This window comes from Macaca mulatta, chromosome X (assembly GCF_049350105.2).
Source record: "Macaca mulatta isolate MMU2019108-1 chromosome X, T2T-MMU8v2.0, whole genome shotgun sequence".
Classification (NCBI taxonomy): domain Eukaryota; kingdom Metazoa; phylum Chordata; class Mammalia; order Primates; family Cercopithecidae; genus Macaca; species Macaca mulatta.
In genome coordinates, this window is record NC_133426.1 from 57,215,577 (window position 1) to 57,241,389 (window position 25,813).

General features: G+C 35.7%; 1 protein-coding gene and 1 pseudogene across 4 annotated transcripts in view; one reads left to right on the forward strand and one right to left on the reverse strand.

Moving 5' to 3' along the window:
* FAAH2 (fatty acid amide hydrolase 2) overlaps positions 1-25,813 on the forward strand; it is a 198,471-nt gene that overhangs the window by 98,202 nt on the left and 74,456 nt on the right. For all 4 annotated transcript variants that reach the window (XM_077989153.1, XM_077989152.1, XM_001095907.5 and 1 more), the window contains 2 exons: positions 10,349-10,484; positions 12,637-12,754. In XM_077989153.1, the coding sequence (XP_077845279.1) occupies positions 10,349-10,484; positions 12,637-12,754 (254 nt within the window). The remainder of the gene's footprint in view (positions 1-10,348; positions 10,485-12,636; positions 12,755-25,813) is intronic.
* LOC705985 (C-1-tetrahydrofolate synthase, cytoplasmic pseudogene) lies at positions 21,768-24,542 on the reverse strand (annotated as a pseudogene).

A 25,813-nucleotide genomic window follows, 5' to 3' on the forward strand; every position in this document is an offset into this window, starting at 1 on the left:
AAATATGACATTACCAATGAAACACAATAATTTTGTGGTAACTGATGCCCCCCAAAATGGAAATTTCTAATTTTTTTAAAAAAGTAATTCAAAATAATGACTCAAGAAAACTCAGAAATATACAAGAGTACAGAGACACACAATGCAACAAAATCAGATAAACAAGTCTTAGTATGAATGAGAAATTGATCAAAGAGATAGATACAATGGAAAAGAAACAAACATAAATCGTGGAGCTGAAGAATTCAGCCAACGAAATAAATAAGACTGAGAGCTTCAACAGTATACTAGATCCAGCAGAAGAAAGAAGTTTTAAACTTGAGGAATGTGTTTTGAAATAGCCCAGTCAAAAGGAATAAAAATAAAATAATGTAAAAGAGCAAAGAAAACCTACGAAATAGGTGGTACATTATTAATCAAACTTCTGCATTCTAGAGATTTCAGTAGAAGAGATGGAGAAAAGCACAGAAAGCTTATTTAACAAAATAATAGCTGAAATTTTCCCAAATTTTGGAATAGATATGGATATCCAGATCCATGAAGCTCAAAGGACTCCAAACAGATTCAACCCAAAGAGGTCATCTCTGAGGCCTGTTATGATCAAACTGTTACGACAAAAAGAATTACAAAAGAAACATCAGAAAATTGTCAAGTCACATATAAAAGAATCTCCATCTGACTAACAGCAGACTTGTCAGCAGAATGCTTGCAGGGCTAAGGAGAATGGGATGGTATATTCCAAGTGCTGGGGAATAAATTGAGATAAAAATGCCATACCCAACAAAACTATTCTTCCAAAATGAAGGAGAAATAAAGTCTTTACCAGACAAACAAAAGTTGAGGAAACTCACCATTAATTATATTTACATTAAATGCTTAAGGGGGTGATTCAGCTGGAAGTAAAAATATAATTACTAACATGAAACCATAAGGAACTATAATAAAGGTAAATTTATTATCAAATTCAGAACACTTCATTATCATAATGTAATATAATTATTCAAAATCTCTATGAAGGTTAAAATCACAAGGTTAAATAGTACCTATAGCTACAATAAGTTGTAAGTGGACACAAAATATTAAAACATGCAAATGGAGATACAAAGTTATGAATTTTAAGAAATCTAGAATGTTTGTATGTGACCAAACTTGTTATCAATTTAAAATAATTTATTATAACCGTAGGCTTTTCATGTAAGTCTCATAGTAGCCACTAAAAGCAAATTACAGCACATAAACATATAAGAAAGGGGAAGGAATACAAAGTTTAATACTATGGAAAATCCCCAAATGATAAATGTAAAAAAAAATGAGAAGTGAAGAACAAAGGATACAAATAATTTAACAAAATGGCCGAAGCTAGTCCTTAGCAACCAATAATAACCTTAAATGTAAATGAATCAAATTCTACAATTGAAAAATATAAAGTGGATGAATAGATTTAAAAAAAAACATAACCCAGCTGTATGCTGCCCACGAGAGACTCATATTACCTGTAAGAGTTCATATAGACTGAAAATGAAGGGATCAAAAATGATATTGTATGCAAATGGAACCAAAAGTGAGAAGTATTTATACTCAGGTAAAATGCACTTTAGATCAACAACTGGGAAAAGAGGTTAAGAAGATCATTATATAATGAAAAGAAGTTGATTCAGCAAAAGGATATAACAATTGCTAATATATATGTACCCAACACTGGAGCACACAAATATATAAAGCAAATATTAGATATAAATGGAGAGGTAGCCTGCAATATAATAATAGTTGGGGACTTCATTCACTTTCAGCAATGGAATGATTATCTAGGCACAAAATTAATGAAAAATCAGATATAAACTATACTCTAGACCAGGGATCCCCAACCCCCAGGCCATGGACCAATACCAGTCCATGGCCTGTTAGAAACTGGCTGCACAGCAGAAGGTGAGTAGTAGGTGAGTAAGCATTACTACATAAGTTTTGCCTCCTGTCAGATCAGCAGCAGCATTAGATTGTCATAGGAGTGTGAACCCTTTTGTGAACTGAATATGGAAGGGATCTAGGTTGTGTGCTTCTTATGAGACTCTAACTAATGCCTGATGATCTAAGGTGGAACAGCTTCATCTCAAAACCATCTTACCACACACTGCATGTAAAAATTGTCTCCCATGAAACCATTCCCTGGTGCCAAAATGTTTGAGGATCACTGCTCTAGACCAAATGGAACTAATAGACATTTACAGAACATTCCACTCAACAGCTGCACAATACACATTATTGTCAACAGCACATGGAAGTTACTCCAGGATACATCATATGTTTGGCCACAAATAAGTATCAAAAATTTGTTGGTTTTTAATTTTATTTTATTTTCAACTTTTATTTTAGATTGAGGGAGTACATTTGCAGGTATGCTACAAAGGTCTACTGCATGATGCTAAGATTTGGCATATAATTGAACCTGTCACCCAGTTAGCGAGCATAGCTCCCAATAGGTACGTTTTTGACCATTGCCCACTTCAAACTCTCCCCAAGCTTATAGTCTCCTGTGTCTATTTTTCTAAACTCTATGTCCATGTGTACACAATGTTTAGCTCCCACTTATAAGTGAGAACATGCAGTATTTGGTTTTCTGTTTCTGTGTTAGTTTGCTTAGGATATTGGCCTCCAGCTCCATCCATGTTGCTGCAAATGAATTCATTCTTTTTTATGGCTGCATAGTACTCTGTGATGTATAAATACCACATTTTCTTTATCCAATCCACCGTTGATGGGCATCTAGTTTGATTCCATGTCTTTCCTATTATGAATAGTGCTGCTGTGGACATGCAGGTGCTTGTGTCTTTTAGGTAGAAAAAATATTTTGCTTTCAATATATACCCACTAATGGGATGATTGGGTTAGATCACAGTTCTAATTTTATTTTTTTTTTTTAGGTTACTTTCAACTTTTACTTTAGAATCAGGGGATACATGTGCAGGGTTTTTAAAAAGGTATATTACATGATGCTGAGGTTTGGGGTATGATTGAATCTGTTACCCAGGTAGTGAGCATAGTATCTGATAGGTTTTCCACCATTAACACTTTCCCTTTTATCCTCACCTTGTAGCCCCCAGTGTCTACTGTTCCTATCATTATGTCAATGTTTACCCAATGTTTAATTTACACTTATAAGTAAGAAGATGTGGTCTTTGGTTTTTTTAATTTCTGCATTAATCCACTTACAATAATTGCCTCAGGCTGCATTAATGTTGCTGCAAAGGTCATGATTTTCTTCTTTTTTGGCTGCATAATATTCCATTGTGTATATGTACCACATTTTTTATACAGTCCACAGTTGATGGATACCTAGTTTGAATCTATGTCTTTCTTATTGTGAATAGTGCTGTGATGAACATATGGATCCATGTATCTTCTTGGTAGAATGATTTATATTCCATTGTGTGTATACCCAGTAATAGGATTGATAGGTGGAATAGTAGTTCATTTTTTAGTTCTTTTGAGAAATCACCAAACTGCCTTCCAAAGAACTGAACCAACTGATATTCCCACCAAATATGTATAAGCATTCCCTTTCCTCTGCAGTCCTGCCAGCATCTGTAATTTTTTAACTTTTTAGTAATAGCCATTCTGACTGGTGTGAGATGGTATCTCTTGGTGGTTTTAATTTTTGTTTCTCCAATAATTACAGTGACAATGAGCATTGTTTTTGTATGTTAGTTGGATACTTCTATGTCTTCTTCTGAGAAGCATCTGTTCATGTGTCTTGCTCACTTTTTGATGGGGTTATTTGTTTATTGATTGTTTTTTTCCAAGTTCCCAAATTGAATATCTTTATTTTTATATTCCAGATCACTTGAAAAATTCTTTTATTAGTGGTGACATTTCTTGTTTAATGATTACTTCTCTTCCTAAACAAAAGTAGTGATAGAATTTTTAACTAATTAATTAATTAGTCTTATTGTGGTAAAATATACTCACCATAAAACTTACTATATTAACCACTTTTAATTTTTTAAACTATTTTTATTACAATAGATTTTTGGGTAACAGGTTGTGTTTGGTTGCATAAATAAGTTTTTTAGTGGTGATTTCTGAGATATTGGTGCAACCATCACCCGAGCAGTATACACTGTACCCAATATATAGACTTTTATCCCTCACCCTCCTTTCACCCTTTCCCTCGAGTCCCAAGAGTCCATTATATCATTCTTATGCGTTTTCATCCTCATAGCTTAGCTTCCACGTATGAGTGTAAACTTACAATGTTTGGTTTTTCATTCCTGAGTTACTTCACTTAGAATAATGGTCTCCAATTCCATCCAGGTAGCTGCAAATGCCAATATTTCAATCTTCTTTATGGCTGAGTAGTAGTATTCCATGGTATATCATGGTATATCATATTTTCTTTACCCACTCATTGACTGATGGGCATTTGGGCTGGTTCCATATTTTTGCAATTGCAAACCATGCTGCTATAAACGTGTGTGCAAGTATCTGTTTCTTATAATGACTTCTTTTCATCTGGGTAGATACGAAGTGGTGGGATTGCTGGATCAAATGGTAAATCTACTTTTAGGTCTTTAAGGAATCTCCACACTGTTTTCCATAGTGGTTGTACTAGTTTACATTCCCACCAGCAGTGTAGAAGTGTTTCTTTTTCAATGCATCCATGCCAACATCTATTTTTTTTAAAATTTTTTTATTATGGCCATTCTTGCAGGAGTAAGGTGGTATTGCATTGTGGCTTTGATTTGCATTTCTCTGATTATAAGTGATATTGAGCATTTTTTCATATATTTGTTGGCCATTTGTATATCTGCTTTTGATAATTGTCTATTCATGTCCTTACCCCATTTGTTGATGGCATTGTTTTCTTCTTGCTAATTTGTTTGAGTTCTTTCTAGATTTGGGGTATTAGTCCTTTGGCAGATGTATAGATTGTGGAGCTTTTCTCCTGCCCTGTGGGTTGTCTGTTTACTCTGCTGACTGTTTCTTTTGCCATGCAAAAGCTCTTTAGTTTAATTAAGTCTCACCTCTTTATCTTTGTTTTTATTGCATTTGCTTTTGGGTTATTGGTTATGAAATCATTGCCTCAGCCAATGTCTAAAAGGGTCTTTCCGATATTATTTTCTAGAATTTTCATAGTATCAGGTCTTAGATTTAAGTAGGTGATCCGTCTTGAGTTGATATTTGTATAAGATGAGAGATGAGGATCCAGTTTCGTTATCCTAGATGTGGCTAGCCAATTATTCCAGCACTATTTGTTGAATAGAGTGTCCTTTTCCCACTTTAGGTTTTTGTTTGCTTTGTTGAAGATCAGTTAGCTGTAAATATTTGGGTTTATTTGTGGGTTCTCTATTCTGTTCCATTGGTATACGTGCCCATTTTTAAAGCAGTATCATGTTGTTTTGGTGACTATGGCCTTTTAGTATAGTTTGAAATTAAGTGATGTGTTGTCTCCAGGTTTATTATTTTTGCTTAGCTTTGTTTTGGCTATGCAGACAGTTTTTTGGTTCCACATAAATTTTACGATTTTTTTTTCTAGTTCTGTGAAGAATGATTGTGGTATTTTGATGGGGATTGCATTGTATTTGTAGATTGCTTTTGGCAGTATGGCCATTTTCACAATATTGATTCTCTCCATCCATCAGGATGGGATGTGTTTCCATTTGTTTGTTTCATCTATGATTTCTTTCAGCAGTATTTTGTAGTTTTCCTTGTAGAAATCTTTCACATCCCTGGTTGAGTACATTCCTAAGTATTTTATTTATTTTGCAGCTATTTTAAAAGGGGTTGAGATCTTGATTTGATTCTCAGCTTGGTAGCTATTGGTGTATAGCAGAGCTACTGATTTGTGTACATTAATTTTGTATCCTGAAACTTTTCTGAACTCATTTGTCAGTTCTAGGAGCTTTTTGCATGAGTTTTTAGGGTTTTCCAGGTATACAATCATATCTTCAGCAAACAGTGACAATTTGACTTCCTCTTTACCGATTTGGATGCCCTTTATTTCCTCCTTTTTATCTTCAGCAAACAGTGACAATTTGACTTCCTCTTTACCGATTTGGATGCCCTTTATTTCCTCCTTTTGTCTGATTGCTGTGGCTAGGACTTCCAGTACTATGTTGAATAGAGCGGGTGAGAGTGGGCATCCTTGTCTTTTTCCAGTTTTCAGAGGTAATGCTTTCTACTTTTCCCCATTCAGTATTATGTTGGCTGTGGGTTTCCCATAGATGACGTTTATTACACTGAGGTATGTCCCTTGTATGCTGATTTTGCTGAGGGTTTTAATCATGAAAGGAGGCTGAATTTTGTCAAATGTTTTTCTGCGTCTATTGAGAAGATCATGTGATTTTTATTTTTAATTTTATTTATGTGGTGTATTACATTAATGACACAAGTCATTAACCTGTTTCTATTAAATGATCCTTGCATCCCTGGTATGAAACCCACTTGTTTATGGTAGATTATGTTTTTGATATGCTGTTGGATTCAGTTATCTAGTATTTAGTTGTGGATTTTTGCATCCATGTTCATCAAGGATATTGGTCTGTAGTTGTTTTTTTGTTGTTGTTATGTCCTTTCTGGTTTTGGTATTAGGTGACACTGGCTTCCTAAAATGATTTAGAGAGGATTCCTTCTTTCGCTATTTTGTGGAATAGCATCAATGGGATTGGTATCAATTCTTTGAATTTCTGGTATAATTCAGCTGTGAATCCATCTGGTATTGCACTTTTTTTTGGTAATTTTTTTTTTATTACCATTTCAATCTCTTTCCTTGTTATTAGTCTGTTTAGGGTTTCTAATTCTTCCTCATTTAAGCTGGGGGAGTTGTATCTTTTCAGGAACTTTTCCATCTCCTCTATGTTTTCCAGTTTATGCTAATAAAGGTGTTCATACTAGCCTTGTGTGATCTTTTGTCTTTCTCTGGTGTTGGTTGTAATGTCTCTTGTTTCATTTCTAATTGAGCTTCTTTGGATCTTCTCTCTTCTTTTCTTGGGTAATCTTGCAACTTGTTGTAATATCATAGAAAATGGTTTGGAAGAATTACTATCTTTTTATATATCTCTTGGCCATTTGGATTTCTGTTTGCAGAAAGCCTTGATAAAATATTTGGTCCTTTTTTATTGGGTAGTTTGTTTTACCATTGGTTAATGCTTTGTTTGTCCTATTTAAGAAACATTTGCCCATCCAAAGCCATAAAAATATTCTCTTATTTTTTTAAAGATGCTTTATTCATTTTCCTTTGGCACTTAGGTTTTCAATCTATTAGATACATGTTTTTGTGTATTGTATGAATTAAGATTGAAAGTTACTATTTTTCTATGTGTATATTGAGTTGTGTCAAAAGTTTATGTGGTAAAGGTTATACTTTCCCAACTGCATTGCAGTGTCATCTTTATTTTAATTCAGGTAACAGCAACAAGAGCAAGTGGGCTGGATATTATTCTGTTTCATTATCTTAATCCTTGTGTCTATATCTACTATAACTGTAGTATAACTACAGGCTGTACTATATCTGTACAATCTGTAATAGTATCCCTTTTTCATTCCTGATACTGATCATTTTTGTATTTTTCTCTTTTTGTCTTGATAAGTGTTGTTATGCGTTCATCTATATTATTAATCTTCTCCACAAATAATCGTTTAAATATGTGCAGAACATGCAGGTTTGTTACATAGGTATATACGTGCCATTTGCTGCACCCATCAACCAGTAACCCACATTAGGTATTTCTCCTAATGCTATCCCTCCGCTAGCCCTTCACCCCCTGACAGGCCACGGAGTGTGATGTTTCACTCCCTGTGCCAATATGTTCTCATTGTTCAACTCCCACTTATGAGTGAGAACATGTGGTGTTTGGTTTTCTGTTCTTGTGATAGCTCACTGAGAATGATGGTTTCCAGCTTCATCCATGTCCCTACAAAGGACATGGATGTCACATTTTCTTCATCATTGATAGAGAAAATCATCACATCTTTCTATATATCATTGATGGGCATTTCGGTTGGTTCCAAGTCTTTGCTATTGTGAATAGTGCTGCAATTAACATATGTGTGCATGTGTCTTTATAGTAGAATGATTTATAATCCTTTGGGTATATAACCAGTAATAGGATTGCTGGGTCAAATGGTATTTCTGGTTCTAGATCCTTGAGGAATCACCACACTGTCTTCTGCAATGGTTGAACTAATTTACACTCCAACCAACAATGTAAAAGCGTTTTTATTTCTGCACATCCTCTCCAGCATCTGTTGTTTCCTGACTTTTTAATGGTTGCCATTCTAACTGGCGTGAGATGGTATCTCATTGTGGATTTGATTTGCATTTCTCTAATGACCAGTGATGATGAGCTTTTTTTTTTTTTTCATATGTTTGTTGGCTACATAAATGTCTTCTTGTAAGAAGTGTCTGTTCTTATCCTTCGCCCACTTTTTGATGTTTTTGTTTTCTTGTAAATTTGTTTAAGTTTCTTGTGGATTCTGGATACCAGATCTTTGTCAGGTGAATAGATTGCAAAAATGTCCTCCTATTCTGTAGGTTGCCTGTTCAATATGATGATAGTTTCTTTTGCTGTGCAGACACTCTTTTTTTTTTTTTTTTTTTTTTTTTTGAGACGGAGTCTCGCTCTGTCACCCAGGCTGGAGTGCGGTGGCCGGATCTCTGCTCACTGCAAGCTCTGCCTCCCGGAGTAGCTGGGACTACAGGCGCTCGCCACCTCGCCCGGCTAGTTTTTTGTACTTTTTAGTAGAGACGGAGTCTCACCGTGTTAGCCAGGATGGTCTCGATCTCCTGACCTCGTGATCCGCCTGTCTCAGCCTCCCAAAGTGCTGGGATTACAGGCTTGAGCCACCGCGCCCGGCCGACACTCTTTAATTAGATCCCATTTGTCAATTTTGGCTTTTGTTGCCATTGCTTTTGGTGTTTTAGTCATGAAGTCTTTGCACATGCCTATGTCCTGAATGGTATTGCCCAGGTTTTCTTCTAGGATTTTTATTGTTTTAGGTCTTACATTTAAGTCCTTAATCCATATTGATTTAATTTTTGTATAAAGTGTAGGAGGTGATCCACTTTCAGTTTTCCACATATGGCTAGCCAGTTTTCCCAGCACCATTTATTAAATAGGGAATCCTTTTTCCATTGCCTGTTTTTGTCGGGTTTGTCAAAGACTAGATTGTAGTAGATGTGTGGCATTATATCTGAGGCCTCTGTTCTGCTCCATTGGTCTATATATCTTTTTTGGTACCAGTACCATGCTGTTTTGGTTACTGTAGCCTTGTAATATAGTTTGAAGTCAGGTAGCATGATGCCTCCAGCTTGTTCTTTTTGCTTAGGATTGTCTTGGCTAAATGGACTCTTTTTGTTCCATATGAAATTTAAAGTAGTTTTTTCTAATTCTGTGAAGAAAGTCAATGGTACCTTGATAGGGATAGCATTGAATCTATAAATTACTTTGGGTAGTATGGCCATTTTTACAATTTGATTCTTGTTATCCATGAGCATGAAATGTTTTTCCATTTGTTTGTGTCCTCTCTTATTTCCTTGAGTAGTGGTTTGTACGTCAAGAGGTCCTTCACATCCCATGTAAGTTGTATTCCTGATATTTTATTTTCATTTTAGCAATTGTGAATGAGAGCTCATTCATGATTTGGATCTCTATTATTGGTATATAGGAATGCTTGTGATTTTTGCACAGTAGTTTTGTATCCTGAGACTTTGCTAAAGTTGCTTATCAGCTTAAGAAGATTTTGGGCTGAGAGATTGTAGGTAATCGAGAAAGGACTTATAGTTTCACTTAAGTCTTGAAATCTGGTTATCCATCTAGCATATTAAATTGTGAAATATATTATAGGCAGTGGAAATGGCATAAACAAAGTTATAAATGAGCATTAAAATAGCCTGTTCTTTGTGGAAAATTGCAAACAATTTGTTATGGCTTCTGTTTAGGTATCAGGTTGCAGAGAGCTTTGTATACAAGTTAAAGGAACGTTGACTTTATCCTCTAGGCCAGTAGATTTGTTAATCTGTATTCTAACTCATCCTCATCCATATAGGCTCTGCAGGCTGTTAGAACCATCGCAGAAAGAGAGAATAGTCTAATAAGTAGGGACCATTTCTCCATCAGAGTAGCTCTGGTTTGGCTGTTTTATATTGAAGTTCTTCATTGTACTCTATTTGGAAAAAAAATTCACTGCTTTTAAGAAAGCTAATAAAATTGTAAAACTACCACAATGAGATATAAGAAGACCTGAAAAGTTTTAACCAGGAGAAAAAATATTTAAGATAAACACCATAATGAAATACAACATGCAGAGATCATGTCTTATTTTGGGCAGCTAACCTGAGTGTCTAACCTTTCAGGTGTGGTTCCCAACAAAGGTCAGTTTCCCATGGCTGTGGGAGGCCAGGAGTTGTTTCAGTGCACTGGTCCGATGTGCCGCTATGCTGAAGACCTGGCCCCCATGTTGAAGGTCATGGCAGGACCTGGGATCAAAAGGTATGTTCATTTATTTTTATTTCCTCAGACTCTTATCCTGACATTCATCCTCTCTTTATTTATTAATGTCATAGAGGTAGACTTTCAGTCCTCAAGCAAAGAATTATTGCAGATATTTATGAGAGAGCCTTTATATACTTATATAAGTGGATACCATGATTCACAAATTGGGAAGATGCCGTGTAAAAGTATTTTACTGAGAAAATACAAAGAGAGGCCTTATTTTGGAATGGAAACGGTGAATCTTTTTGTTGTTCATTTGTGAATTTGAGTATAAGGACTATGTGCACTTCAAGTTCAGCCTTTCTGATTCTTCTGCCATCTGTCACCATATACATACTTTCCAATCTCACCTAGGCATCAATGCTGCTTGGAAATCGGTTTCCGTAGACAGCATTTTTTTTTTTTTTACGTTTTCTATAGCAGTGATTTCAAATTATTTCCATTTCCAGCAAACCTGTGATCTTCTCCTTTCCTTTACCCTCAAGTAAATACTCCCACATTTTATCTCATCAAAAAAAAAAAAAAATGCAATCTATATGTAACTTACTTCAGTTTCTTACCATCACATTTTTCTAGGTCTCCAACGTTCATTCTTTTCTCCCTTTAGAGTGGAGAAAATATCTTTCCATTTTGCTTTAGCATATAAGTAGTTTCAGTTATGCTCTTGATCTTATGTTCTCGTATTCTCTCAGGTCTTTGTTCCACTACTTATCTCACCTTAGTATGACTTTAACCTCTCTCTGTCTCTCTCTGTCTCTCTGTCTCTCTCTCTCTCTCTCTCTCACACACACACACACACATACACACTTATGCACCCTTGTCATTATAATTAAACATCCTAAGTGTCTCTCATCTTAAAATGAGACAAAATTTTTTTAGTCACTTATTCCCCTTAAGCCACTACTCTATGCTGCTTTTTGCCCCATTGCCAGACCCTTTGTGTGAATTATTTATACTCATTGACTCTAAATTCTCACATTGCCATCTCATAAATGAATTCACTACAAACTGGTTTTTACCACCAAAATTATTCTTGCCAAGGTCCCTGATTTTTTTTTTTTTTTTTGCATTTTTGCTAAGAATAATGACTGCTTCTCAATACTTACCATTCATTACCTCATTATAACTGGTGGCAGTATTGATATTACTCCATCATTATTGAAACAAACTCTGCCCTTAGCTCTTGTGATACAATCTTTTTTAAAATTATTGCTAATTTTTGTGGGTACATAGCAGGTATATATATTTACGGGCTACATGAGATATTTTGAAGCAGTCATGTAATGCATAATAATTGCTTCATGGAAAATGGGGTAGGTATTCATCCCCTTAAGCATTTATGCTTTGTGTTATGGACAGTCCACCCTTTTGATATTGCTCCTTTTCCTTTCATCTGCCTTACTGGCTCTTCCTTCCTTTGTTCATCTCTTATATATTGGTATTCTAGAAGGACCTGGTTTACTTCTCTGTCTTCTTTCTACTTACCCTCTCAGAATGACTCCATCTATCCTTGCCACTTCAACCATTTTCCATACACAGATGATGCTGAAATCTACCTCTTCAGCTCACTCTTTTCACTTAAGCTAGAGGACTGTCTATTTACTACTACAAGAAGACTGGCCATTTCAGATAACTGAAACTCAATATATCTAAAACTGATATTATTTTTCTTCCAAGCTCCAGAAACCTGATCCACTACTTCAATTCTTGCCCAATCCCAGTGATTGGATGACCAAAATTAACCCAGTTGCTAAAGCCTCATATCCAATTTTTCTCAGTCATTACATCTAAGCAATGCTGAGTCATATTGAAACTACCTACTAATGATTTCTTACATCTTTATATATCTCTCCATCATCATGGTTACAGTTCTAGTTCAGGTTATAATCATTTCTACCATTAACTGCTACCAAAGCATTTTGATTTGTCACTATGTCTACAATTTTGATGCATTTCAAACCATTCTCTCCCCTGCAGCTCAAGTACATTTCTTAAATGCAAATCTAAATTCTAAAGGTATAACACTGTTTCTGGCACACAGTGCTCAGGGAAAAATACTTCATTAGAGCTGAAGCTCAGATGTCAGGATTGAACTAGTAAGGATATCTAAATAATTTGTTGACGTCAGTTTCCTTTTAATGCTCCACAGGTTAAAACTAGACACAAAGGTACATTTAAAAGACTTAAAATTTTACTGGATGGAACATGATGGAGGCTCATTTTTAATGTCCAAAGTGGACCAAGATCTCATTTTGGCTCAGAAAAAGGTAATTTTAAATAAAATTTGTTTAAGAATTATTTTTAGTCAAGGAGATGCCATTCTGAACCCTTTACTTCACTTTCTGCCAAATATTTCTGTGTTAGCATACGGAATTAAGGTTTTCAGAACTTATACTAAGCAATTTTGGGTGTAATTTTTCATGGTTATTTTAGATATTTTATTTTTTAGTAATGAAATGAGTACTTTGAAAATAAAGTATGATAAATCAAATAAATAAATTGCTCAGAGGTAACCGTTATTAATAATTTGGTATGTATCTATCCAGTGATTCTTCTATGCTCATGTGTAGATGTACATTTTAGGTAATTGAGACAACATTATATATGCAATCATTTTAGCCTGAGCTTTATTTTAAAATGCTTTTATAATCAGATGAAATAATAAAACAAATTTGTCTTTTTAAAAGCAAAGGTTCATTTTGGAAAGAAGAATAATAAGGGAACAGCTCTATCAAATTTTAAAAGTAATTTTTAAACTACTACTTAATAATAATACAGATTATTACTTGGAAGCAATGGAATTGTATATCTCAATCCTCAAGGGAATCAGTATAACAACTCACAGTAAGAATTAGGAAAGTGTTCTAGTGAAAGTCGAATAATCTCTAAATTAGAATCATCTAAATAGACCAAAAACCACTAGTCAAAATTGTTTTGCAATACTTATGAATTATGAAACATATGTGTAAAAACTAGAAGAAACTTAAGTGTGGCGGAAGATGGCTTTTATATTCTGTCTTTGTTTTGTGCCACCATGAAAAAATGCCTGTGACTCGATAACTTACAAAGAACGAAAATTTATTTCTCACACATCTGAAGACAGGAAAGTCCAAGATCAAGGTGCTGGCAGGTTCAGTGTCTGGTGAGGGCCATCTTGCTGCATTCTCCAGAAGGGAGAAACATGGCAGAAGGGTGGAAGAGACAGCTGCTAAGGCTGCATGAAGCCTTTTAAGAAATGGCTGTAATTGCATTAACTAGGGGCAGCCCTCATGGCCTAATCACCTCTTAAGGGCCCCACCTCTTAATACTAATGCATTGGCAACACCTGAATTTTGGAGGCGATGCATTCAAACCATAGGTCAGGAGATCGAAGCCATCCTGACTAACACAGTGAAACCCCGTCTTTACTAAACAAAATACAAAATACCCTGGTGGCGGGCGCCTGTAGTCCCAGCTACTTGGGAGGCTGAGGCAGGAGAATGGTGTGAACCCAGGAGGCGGAGGTTGCAATGAGCTGAGATCGTGCCACTGTACTCCAGCCTGGGAGACAGAGCGAGACTCTGCCTAAAAAAAATAAAATTAAATTAAAAAAAAAAAAGAAAGAAACAAAAACAACAACAACAACAACAAAAAACGTAAACACAGCATATGTGAATACATTACTGTGTTACTAGATTTGAAAATCATGTTATAAAATTATGCATTTTTAAAAATCTATAGGTACAATGTAATTCATATAAAAACTCAGTGGATTTTTAAATTTCTTTTTGTAATGCTATGGTTTTTGATATTTTCATCATATATCCTATTTTAGGTTGAACTCATTTATTCTGTGAGTTTTTAAATAGCACTCTTTGCATTAGTATTAAAAGAGGAAAAGAGAAAAGTGAGATCTTCATAGGTTATAAACCCAGAAACAGAATTTCTTCCTATATTAACTTTTTACATGTATTAAGATAGCTTCACTTATAGGAAATAATAATATCTAAAAGAGAGAAATCATAGAAAATACTTTCAATAAAAATGATAGAGGATTATTAACCTTATACAGGCTATAACCCATTATAAGAGAAATACTACCAGGGACACAGGAAAAGGAGAAAGGTAAATTATAAAAGAAGATATGTAAGTGAATAGTAAAAACACAAGAAATGTTAAGACTTACAAGTAATTAAAGGAAGAACTATAGAAAAATTAAGATACTATTCCTCGGTTGCTTGGGTTGATAAACCATAGAATGCTAGTGGCAAAGCAAATTGGTACTTTTGTGGGGAGCTGGAGGATAAATGCAAAATTATGAAGCCAGGTGCAGAAGGACAAAAGTAAGTGAATGGAAGTAAATTACTCGCATTGAACTTTTAGTCCATATAAGTTGCTCTCACAGTAGAATTACCTCACTTCTTGTTCTGTAACTTAAGCAAAAATGTTAATAACTTAATGTACAGACTCTTCATTACCAAATTCTCTAGCCAATTTAATATTCTGACCCCAAACCCTTCCCTTTACAATATTAAAATGATATTTTTGCTGGCCTGAAATTCATGCGTATGAAAAGCCAATTTTCCTAAATGGGGTTTTCACTTGTGATACTAACCAAGAGTGTCACTGTTACTGAAACTTTCTCTGCAGTCTCAGAAGTGACAATGTTGCAGACCTCATCACCTGTTGGCATCAAGTAGCAGGGAGAGCTATCATAGAATAGTTTAGCTTGAAATAATACTTTAAAATAGTCGCCTGCTAAAAAAAGAGACAGATTGAAATACATCTGAATTCATTTAGGTGTTTCATTTCATATTGGATAATTTTAGAACAGGCTCTAGTGAAGTTTGGTGTATGGAATACAAGGATCTATAATACTGTTGTATGCTTTACCAGTTGATTCAATAAGATAAATTTTATAACCTCAATATTTTTCCAGAAACCATTTTATAAAATTCAGACGTCTATTTCTGATTAAAAATTAATTTTTGCCATACTATGTTCTTTTTTATATTATCTACATGAAATCCAGGGCAATCTCTTTAAAATATAAAATAAGGTAAGCATGCTAACCATCACCATTATTATTTATAGAAAGTATGCCAAAGAGAAATTAGAAATAAGAGGTGTGACTATGAAAAAAAGACAAATCAATAATTATTTATAGAATAAGATGTGAGTATATTCTTGTTAAATGCAAAGAGTGCTATTTAAAAACTCATAGAATAAATGAGTTCAACCTAAATTAGGATGTACATTGAAAATATCAAAAACCATAGCTAACATATCTATCAGCAATAACCAGATAAAAAGTAAAATGAGGAAAACAGAGAAGGCAAACAGAAAATCCTACAAAATGCCTACAGACTCTAAAAATAAGGATGTACAACCTACCAGAAAAAAATTACAGAACTTTACTAGGAGTCCTTAAATGAGTTTTGAATAAAAAGAGAAACTTAGTTTTATAGCTTGAGTTGTTGGTGGATAGATCCCATAGCCTATATAATCCGTGTCACTGGGATTACAATTATCATTCCTTTTTATAATGTTCCTGTTCACACTACAAAATTCCATCACAGCGATAAAGGCATTTCTGAAACACCAACAGGCCTGCTGTTCTGTAATCTGTCATTGAATAAATTAGTTTATGTCTCTTTGTTTCTGTATATATTCTGAAAAGGAGGAAGTGGAGGAACATGAGAATGAGTGATGTGTGTATCTGAGGAGGGAGGAGATAAATAGAGAAAGACATTGTTACATCATTGGAGGTGGGGTAAGTATGTGTGCCACCTCCACCATTCCCAAGCTATTGTCAGAAAAACACCATGTTTTAGGACAGGATGGCTATATTTTATAGCAACTAAAATCAAATTAGCAATTTTTATTATGGAAGTTGAGAAAATGATGTTAAGCTTCTCCCATCAGAATAAATAGCCAAGAAGAAACGAAAATTTTGATTCAGGAGAATAAAAATATTAAGGATTTAGTATTCCAAAATTTTAATATGGCATAATATATTTAAATATTTCTCTAAAGTTAGTAACTTTATATAGCAATTTGAACTTTATCCAGTTTCAGGTTCAATATAAAGAGCGAGCTTTTTGGATTTTGTAGCAGAAACTCAATAGTTGTTAACTGATATTGGTCTGTAATTGTTTCTAAATCAGAATAAAAGGAAAGGAGTTATGGCATCACACTTTGTTGAGGATATTTTATAATCCAGATTTTTTTTTTTTTTTTTTTTTGAGACGGAGTCTCGCTCTGTCGCAGGGGCTGGAGCGCAGTGGCCGGATCTCAGCTCACTGCAAGCTCCGCCTCCCGGGTTTACGCCATTCTCCTGCCTCAGCCTCCTGTGTAGCTGGGACTACAGGCGCCCGCCACCTCGCCCGGCTAGTTTTTTGTATTTTTTTAGTAGAGACGGGGTTTCACCGTGTTCGCCAGGATGGTCTCGATCTCCTGACCTCGTGATCCGCCCGTCTCGGCCTCCCAAAGTGCTGGGATTACAGGCTTGAGCCACCGCGCCCGGCCAATCCAGATCTTTTTATCATTTCTATATTTCCTAGCAACACCTTACTTTTACCTATTTTGTAGAAAAAGATACCAAGGCCTTGTGTGCTGTTGAATTTTTTTATTAGCAGATTTTATTTTTAGAACGGTTATATATTTACCAAAAGATTGAGCAGATAGTACAGAGAATCCATGGGTAGCCCCTCTTTCTTTCACTAGTAGTGTACATATTTCATGACTGATGAAACAGTATTGATATATTATTGACTAAAGTCCACAGTTTACATTAGTGTTTATATAGTACAGTTTTACAGCATTTGACAAATGCATAATGGCATGTAACTGTCATTACAATATCATACAGATTTTTTTTTTACCACTCAAAAAACTTCTGTGCATCACTTATTTATTCATACCTTCTCCCCACTCCTACTGGAAACCACAGATTTTTTACTATCTTTATGCTTTTGCCTTTCACCTAATGTCATATATTTAGAATCTAAATTATGTAACCTTTTTATACTTGCTTCTTTCACATTGAAATATGCATTTAAGTTTCCTCCATGTCTTTTTGTGGCTTGGTAACTAATTTCTTTTTATCTCTGAATAATATTTCATTGTAAGGATGTACCACCATTTTTTACCCATTTACCTACTAAAGGACATCTTGGTTGTTTCAAAATATTGTAATCTTTGAACAAAAACTGTTATAATCATTTATGTGCACCTTTTCCATAGACAAAAGTTTTCTATTCAATTAGGTAGTACCAAGGAACACAATATACTTTGCTTTGTTAGAAACCTTGAGATTGTCTTCCAAAGTGGCTTTATTATGGTACTTCAGAAAAGGAGAAGGAATTTCTTCTGCTTCTCTGGAGTACCCTAATATTAGTACCCTTACACACACATACACACACACACACACACACATACACACACACATATATATATACACACACACATATAATATATAATGACTAATATAAATGAAAGTTTGTACCCTCTGACCAACATAGCTTTATTTCATCCCCTCACACCACCCCAATTCCTGGCAACTACCGTCCTACTCTCTACTTCTAAGAATTTGACTTTTTTAGATTACATAAATAAATGATATTATAAAACATTTGTTTTTCTGTATCTGGTTTATTTCGCTTAACATAATGCCCTTCAGGTCCATCTATATTGTTGAAAATTGCAAAATTTTCTACATTTTTAAGGCTGAATAATATTTCTTTGTTTGTTTGATATTTTATGGATTATTATTATTATTATTATTATACTTTAAGTTCTAGGGTACATGTGCATAATGTGCAGGTTCGTTACATATGTATACTTGTGCCATGTTGGTGTGCTGCACCCATCAACTCGTCAGCACCCATCAACTCATCATTTACGTCAGGTATAACTCCAAATGCAACCTCCCCCCTCCCCATGATAGGCCCCGATGTATGATGTTCCCCTTCCCGAGTCCAAGTGATCTCATTGTTCAGTTCCCACCTATGAGTGAGAACATGCGGTGTTTGGTTTTCTGTTCTTGCGATAGTTTGCTGAGAATGATGGTTTCCAGCTGCATCCATGTCCCTACAAAGGACACAAACTCATCCTTTTTTATGGCTGCATAGTATTCCATGGTGTATATGTGCCACATTTTCTTAATCCAGTCTGTCACTGATGGACATTTGGGTTGATTCCAAGTCTTTGCTATTGTGAATAGTGCCACAATAAACATACATGTGCATGTGTCTTTATAGCAGCAGGTCATGTATATAAAACATTTTCTTTATCTATCCATCAATGCACACTTAGGATGTTTTCATATCTTAGCAATTATAAATAATGCCGCAGAGAACATGGGATTGGAGATACTTCTTAGAGATACTGATTTGAATTACTTATATATTACTAGAAGTAGCACTGCTGGGTCATATGGTACTTCTATTTTTAATGTTTTGAATGTCTGTAAAAATTTACATTTCTACCACAGTGTACAAAGGTTCCCTTTTCTCCCTGTCCTCACCAACACTTACCTTTAAAAAAAATAATAGCTATGCTATTGGGTGGGAGGTGACATCTCATCTTGGCTTTGATATGCATTCACCTGATGATTAGCATTGTTGATTTTTTTTTTCATATACCTAGAGGCCAGTTGTATGTCTCTTTTGAAGAAATGTCTATTCAGGTTGTTTGCCAAGTTTTCAATTGAGTTATTTGTTTCTGATGAGTTCTATGAATTCTTTGTATATTTTAAACATCAATCCTATGTCAAATATATGTTTTATAAATATTTTATCCCATTCAGTAGGTTGCTTTTTTATTTTATATTGTTTTCTTTGTGTGAAAATGCTTTTTAGTTTGCTATAAACCAATTTGTTTATTTTTGCTTTGTTAGCCTGTGCTTTCAGACATATATGCAAAAACTCATTGCCAAGACTAATGTTACAGAGCTTTTTCTCTCTGTTTTCCTCTAGGAATTTCACAGTCAAGTCTTACATTTATTGTACTTTATTTTTTATTATTTTAGATTGAAAGGGTACTTGTGCATGTTGTTAAATGGATATATTGTGTAATGGTGAAGTTTGGGCTTCTAGTGTACCCATTATGCAAACAGTGAACATTTTATCCCATAGGTAATTTTTCAGCCCTCATCTACCTCCCACCCTTCTATAGTTTTGAGTTGCCAGTGTCAATCATTTCTGCCTACTTGTCCATGTGTTTCCATTGTTTAGTTTCCACTTATAAGTGAGAAACAGACTTTCTGTTTCTGAGTTATTTAACTTAGGATAATGACCTCAAGCTAAATTCATGTGGCTGCAAATGTCATGCTTTCATTTTTTATGACTGTATAGTATTCTGTGGTGTTTATATATCACATTTCTTTATCCAGTCAACCATTGATAAAAATTTAGGTTTATTTGATGACTGCTATTGTAAATAGTGTTGCAATAAACACAACACACAAGTTTAGTTGACTTTTTGATATAATGATTTCTTTTCTTTTGATTAGTCAGGGGTGGAAATACTATGCTGAATGATAGTTTTATTTTGGTTCTTTGCAAAACCTCCATAATGTTTTCCATAGAAATTTTACTACTTTACTATATGCCAACAGTGTGTAAGCATTCTTTTTTCTCTCCATTCTCACCAACAACTGTTATTTTTTACCTTAAAAAATAGCCATTCCGACTGGTGTAAGATGGTATCTCATTGTGGTTTTAATTTAAATTTCTCTGATGACTAGTGATGTTGAGCACCTTTTCATAAGTTTTTTGTAGCCAATTGCATGTCTTTTAAGAAATGTCTGTTCATATTTTTTGCTCACTTTTTAATTTTTTTTTCTTGTTGATTTGTTTTTTTTTTCTTGTAGACTGTGGATATTAGACCATTTTCAGAGGCATAATTTGCAAATATTTCCTTCTCATCTGCAGTTTGTCTTTTTGCTCTGTTGATTATTTCCTTTGCTGTACAGAAGCTTTTTAGTTTATGTTCCATTTGTGTACTTTTGTTTTTGTTGCATTTGCTTTTGAAGTCTTAGTCATAAATTCTTTCCCTCAATGTCAGAAGAGTTTTTTGTATAGTTTTTGTTAGGATTTTTCTTGTTTGAGGTCTTACATTTAAGTCATAAATAAAACTTGAGATCATTTTTGTATATGGTGAGAGAGAGGGGTCCAGTTTCATTATTCTGAATATGGCTAGCCAATTTTGCCAGAACTCTTTATTGCTACTCAATAAAGCAATATTTCATGTCCTTTCTTCACTGTTTATTTTTGTCAACTTTGTCAAAGTTCAGTTTTTTACAGGTATGTGGCTTTATTTCTTGGTTCTCTGTTTGGTTCCATTCCATGTCTCCATTTTTTTTTAACCATTACCATACTGTTTTTGTTACTATAGCTTTTTAGTATATTTTGAAGTCAGATAATGTGGGTCTCTTACTTTTTGCTTTTTATGCAAAATTTATTTGGCTCTTCAGGCTCTTTTTTTGTTATATATGTATTCTGGAATTTTTTTCTAACCCTGTGAAAAATTATGTTTGTAATGATAGGAATTATGTTTAGTCTTTAGATTGCTCTTGGTAATATGGTCATTTTAACTAGTGATACTTCCAGTCCATGAGCATAAGATCTTTTTCTGTTTCTGTCATCTATGATTTATTCTATCAGTGTTTTGTATTTCTCCTTATAGTTATCTTTAACCTCCTTGGTTAAACATATTCCTAGTATTTTATTTTTGTAAATGGCTAGTGTAAATGGGATGGAATATTTATTTGTTTCTTAGCTTTAATGTTATTGGTGTATCGAAATGCTACTGACTTTATTTACATTGATTCGATATCCTGAAACTTTACTAAAATTGTTTATCAAGTATATGAATTTTATGTAACGTCTAGGTTTTCTAGATATGTCATCAGCAAGCACAGATAACATGACTCCTTCTTTCTAAATTTGGATCCCTTTCCTCTGGGTAAAACTGCCAGTAATATGTTGAATAGGACTGGTCAGAGTGGAGATCTTTGTCTTTGTTCAGTCCTTTATTTATTTATTTTTTTGGCAAAACTATTTCCTTTTATTCTGTGGAACATCACTAAAGTAAATAGACATGTGCATGATTTATGTTATTTGTACATGATGAGAATTAAGGCTGAAAATGACATCTGGGGAACCTCCTACTATTAGTTTCATATCTTCTGGGCAGGGACTGACTCTTGGCTCCCTTATACCTCCTAATTCCCAGTGGGCCTGAATAGACACTGGCCAAACTTTCAAAGTAGCTTTTTGAAGATGGATGATGATCGGTTTAGAATAATCCATTCACCTGTTCTGTTTCAGGGTCCAAATCAGTACAATAAAAACAGGGCTGGGTGGGGAGTCCATTGTGCTCACTGTTTCTACTAAAGGGTACAGAAAACCAGCCCCGATGCTGGCATTGATGTCGCAAATGGGCAGAACAAATCCTGTAGGAATACCTTTTTGCTCTGGGTTGTGAGACAAGGACAAATGTGTTTTGGCCATGCAGATGGGGAGATTCCCAAACCCCTGCTTTGTGTAGACTTCAGCTTTGTGTTGAGCTTTGGGGAGTAAGTCAATGTCGTCTACTCCATCGATCTTCTGTGCAGTGATTCTGATTTTATCCTCAACTGGGAGTTTGAGGTCATAGAGGAGTTGGAAGCTGCTGGGTGCTTGTGCTGCTCTCTAGATGGCCTGAGCCAGGGCTAAGGCACCTTTGCCCCCTTCTGCCCAGTGAGTGCACTTCACGGCATCAAAAGCCCCATGTTCTCTGGAAAGGTGGCTGAGGAGGTCTAGCTCAGTCTCTGTATCCATCTTGAATGCATTCACGGCCACTACTACTGGAATTCCAAACATTCTGCCATTTTCAATTTGTTTCTTCAAGTTACTGAAGCCTTTTTCAACCAGCTCTAGGTTCTCCTCTATGTAAGCCTTGGGAAGAGGCATTTCAGCAGTGACCACAGGGCTGCCCCCTGCATCTTGAGAGCACTGACAGTGTCAACAAGCACCACCACGTGAGGGTGGAGGCCGGAATACCGGGATTTGATGTTAAAAAATTTTTCCATTCCAATGTCTGCTCCAAATCCCACTTCCGTCACTGCAAACCCTTCTGGGCCAACAAGCTTGAGTGCGATCGGTCTGCAATGATAGGGGAATTGCCATGTGCGATGTTGGCAAATGGGCCGGCATGGACAAACGGCACTGGAGTGCCCTCCAATGTCTGCATAAGATTGGGCTTGATTGCGTCCTTCATAAGCACTATCAATGCACCACCCACCCCCAGATCTTCAGCGCGGATGGGCTCTCCTTTCTTACTGGATGCCACCCCCATTTTGCCCAGTCTCTCTCTCATATCTTCTAGAGAAGTGGTGAGAGCCAGGACAGCCATAATTTCACTGGCCACAGAGATATCAAACTGGGCCGTCCTTATGTGACCTTTCTTTGTTGGAGCCTGTCCAATCATGATCTTCCTCAGGAATCTATCATTGGTATCCAACACTCTTTGCCAAGTTTTGATTTCTGGATCAATGTCCAATCTTACAAATCTGTTTATCTCTTCATCTGTCAGTGTGGTAGGGTCAGTCTTTTCAATGCCTAGTCTATTTAACCTTCGGATGTGGATATCAGAGAACTTTCTCACTCCATTTACTGATAGCACCAAACGATTAAAGAGAGCCTTGTCTGTCTGGGGCAGTTCATGAAATATCTGAGCATCAATGGCCGCAGCAATGAGGTTATTAGCTACAGTGATGGCATGGATGTCACCTGTGAGGTGGAGATTAAACTATTCCATAGGAATGATCTGGGAGTAGCCACCTCCTGCGGCACCACCTTTTATTCCAAAGATGGGGCCCTGAGAAGGCTGTCGCACACACAAAAATGTTCTGGTAGATATGGGCAAAAAGGGCTTGCACCAGCCCGATTGTAGTCGTGCTTTTCCCTTCTCCCGGAGTGTTGGGGTTATTCCAGTCACCACCCGGTATTTCCCATCAGGCTGGTGCTTCAGGTGTTCTAGTGCTGACAGCAGAACTTTGGCCTTTGTTTCACCATATAATTCTACCTCTTCAGACAGCAGACCAATTTCTCGAGCCAGCTTACCAATGGGCTTCAGTTTACAAGATCGTGATATATCAATATCACTTGGAACAAGTGTCTTGAAGTTAAGGTTGTTATACTGATTCATCCACTTTCCTGGCTTAAATTTCTCCAGGAAACACTTGGTACTCTCTACTGTGCTCTGTATGAGCATTGCAACCATCATGGGCCTTAAGCTACCAGGAACAGGCTCCGTCGTATGCCACATCAACCACAACTTTTCTCCCATTTGTTTTTTTTATCATGTGGGACATAGTTGATTCTACAGTGGATGACTATTGCCCCAGGTTTGATCCATTCTCCTTTAACCATTTCAGGCCAACCAGTTGCAACCACCAGTATGTCACCTTTATTTACTTCCTCATCCAGATTGGCAGTCTTGGGGCGGCAGGTGGTCACTGTGGCATTGCTCCACAGAAGCAAGTCATTCATCGGGACCCCGACTATTTTACTGTGCCCAATCACCACAGCATGCCTTCTGGCAATCTGCACCCCTGCCTCTTTGATGAGTTCCAAGCATCCTTTAGGCATACAAGGAATGAAACAGTCATTTAGGTCACCTCTAGCAAGTTTCCCAGCACTGATGCTAGTCAATCCATCCACATGCATTTCAGGTGCAATAGCATTGATCAGTCTTTTCAGTGTTAATGGAATTCTCTGAATCTAGAGGTAGCTGCACTATGAACCCGTGTATAGTAGTCTTCATTCAAAGATATAATATACTTGATCACCTCAGATTCTGTGGTTGTTCTTGGTAACTTAATGTCGGTGGCTTTCATCCCAATCTCTTCAGCAGCCTTCAGCTTCACATTATGTAAAGATTGGAATCATCTCTGTTGCCAACCTGTAATATTGCCAGGTCTGGTGTGAAACCAGGTACTTGCTCCTTCAACTGAATGACTTGATTCTTCAGTCTTGCCCTTATTTGCGCGGAGACCTCCTTCCCGTTCAGGATTTCTGCTGGTGCCATGGCCTTTATTAGCTTGCCCATGATGGACACCACCAATATCCTGTTCAGTTCTTAGGAGGAATGCTTTAACCTTATCCTCATTCAGTATGATGTTGGCTATGGATTTGTCATAGATGGCTTTTATTAATTTGAGGTATGTATTTTCAATGCCCAGTTGGCTGTGAAGAAATGTTGGATTTTATCAAGTCGTTTTTCTTCATCAATTGAGATGATCATATAGTGTTTGTTTTTAATTCTGTTTATGTGGTTAATTACATTATTGATTTGCATATGTTGAGCCATCCTTGAATCTCTTGGATCAAACCCACATGGCTTGATGTACTGTTTGTTTTAATTTGCTAGTATTTTATTGTGGATTTATGCAGCAATATGCACCAGGTATATTAGCTTGTAGGGTTTTTTAAAAAAATTATTTCCTTGTGTAATATTTGTATCAGGTGATACTGCTTTCATAGAATGAGTTAGAGAAGAATAGTTCTTCCTTGATTTTTTTGACATAGTTTAAGCAAGATTGGAACAAGTTCTTCTTTGTATGTCTGGTAAAATCCAGCTGTGAATCAATTTGGTCCTGGGCCATTTTTGTTGGATATTTTATATTACGGATTCAAATTCATTACTTGTTATTGGGCTGTTTAGGCTTTCCATTTCTTTCTGGTTCAGTTTTGGGAGGCTGTATGTTTCCAGGAAGTATCCATGTTTTCTAGGTTGTGTTCATTATAGTCTCTGATGACTTTTTGTGTTTGTGATATTGATTGTAACATCAACTCTATCATTTCTGATTGTGTTTATTTGAGTCAGCTGTCTTCTCAGTTAATCTAACTGGTAGTCTATCAATTTTGTCTATCCTTTCAAAGAACAAACTTTTCATTTTAGTGATAGTATAATTATTTTAATCTTAATTTGATTTAGTGCTGCTCTGGTGTTTATTTCTTTTATTCTGCTAGCTTTAGGTTTAGTTTTTTTTTTTTTTTCTTGTTATTCTAGTTCCTTGAAGTGAAACATTAGGTTGTAGGTTTGAGATTTTTCTCTCTTTTTGATGAAGGCATTTAATGCCATGATTTTTCCTCTTAATACTGCTATTGTTGCATCCCAGGAGTTTTGGTATGTTATGTCTCTATTTTTATTTGTTTCGAAAATATTATTTTATTTCTGCCTTAATTTCATTGTTTACCCAAAAGTCATTCAGGAGCAAGTTGTTTCGTTCCCATGTATTTGTGTTGTTTTGAGAGTTCCTCTTCATATCGATTTCTACATTTATCCCACTATGGTCC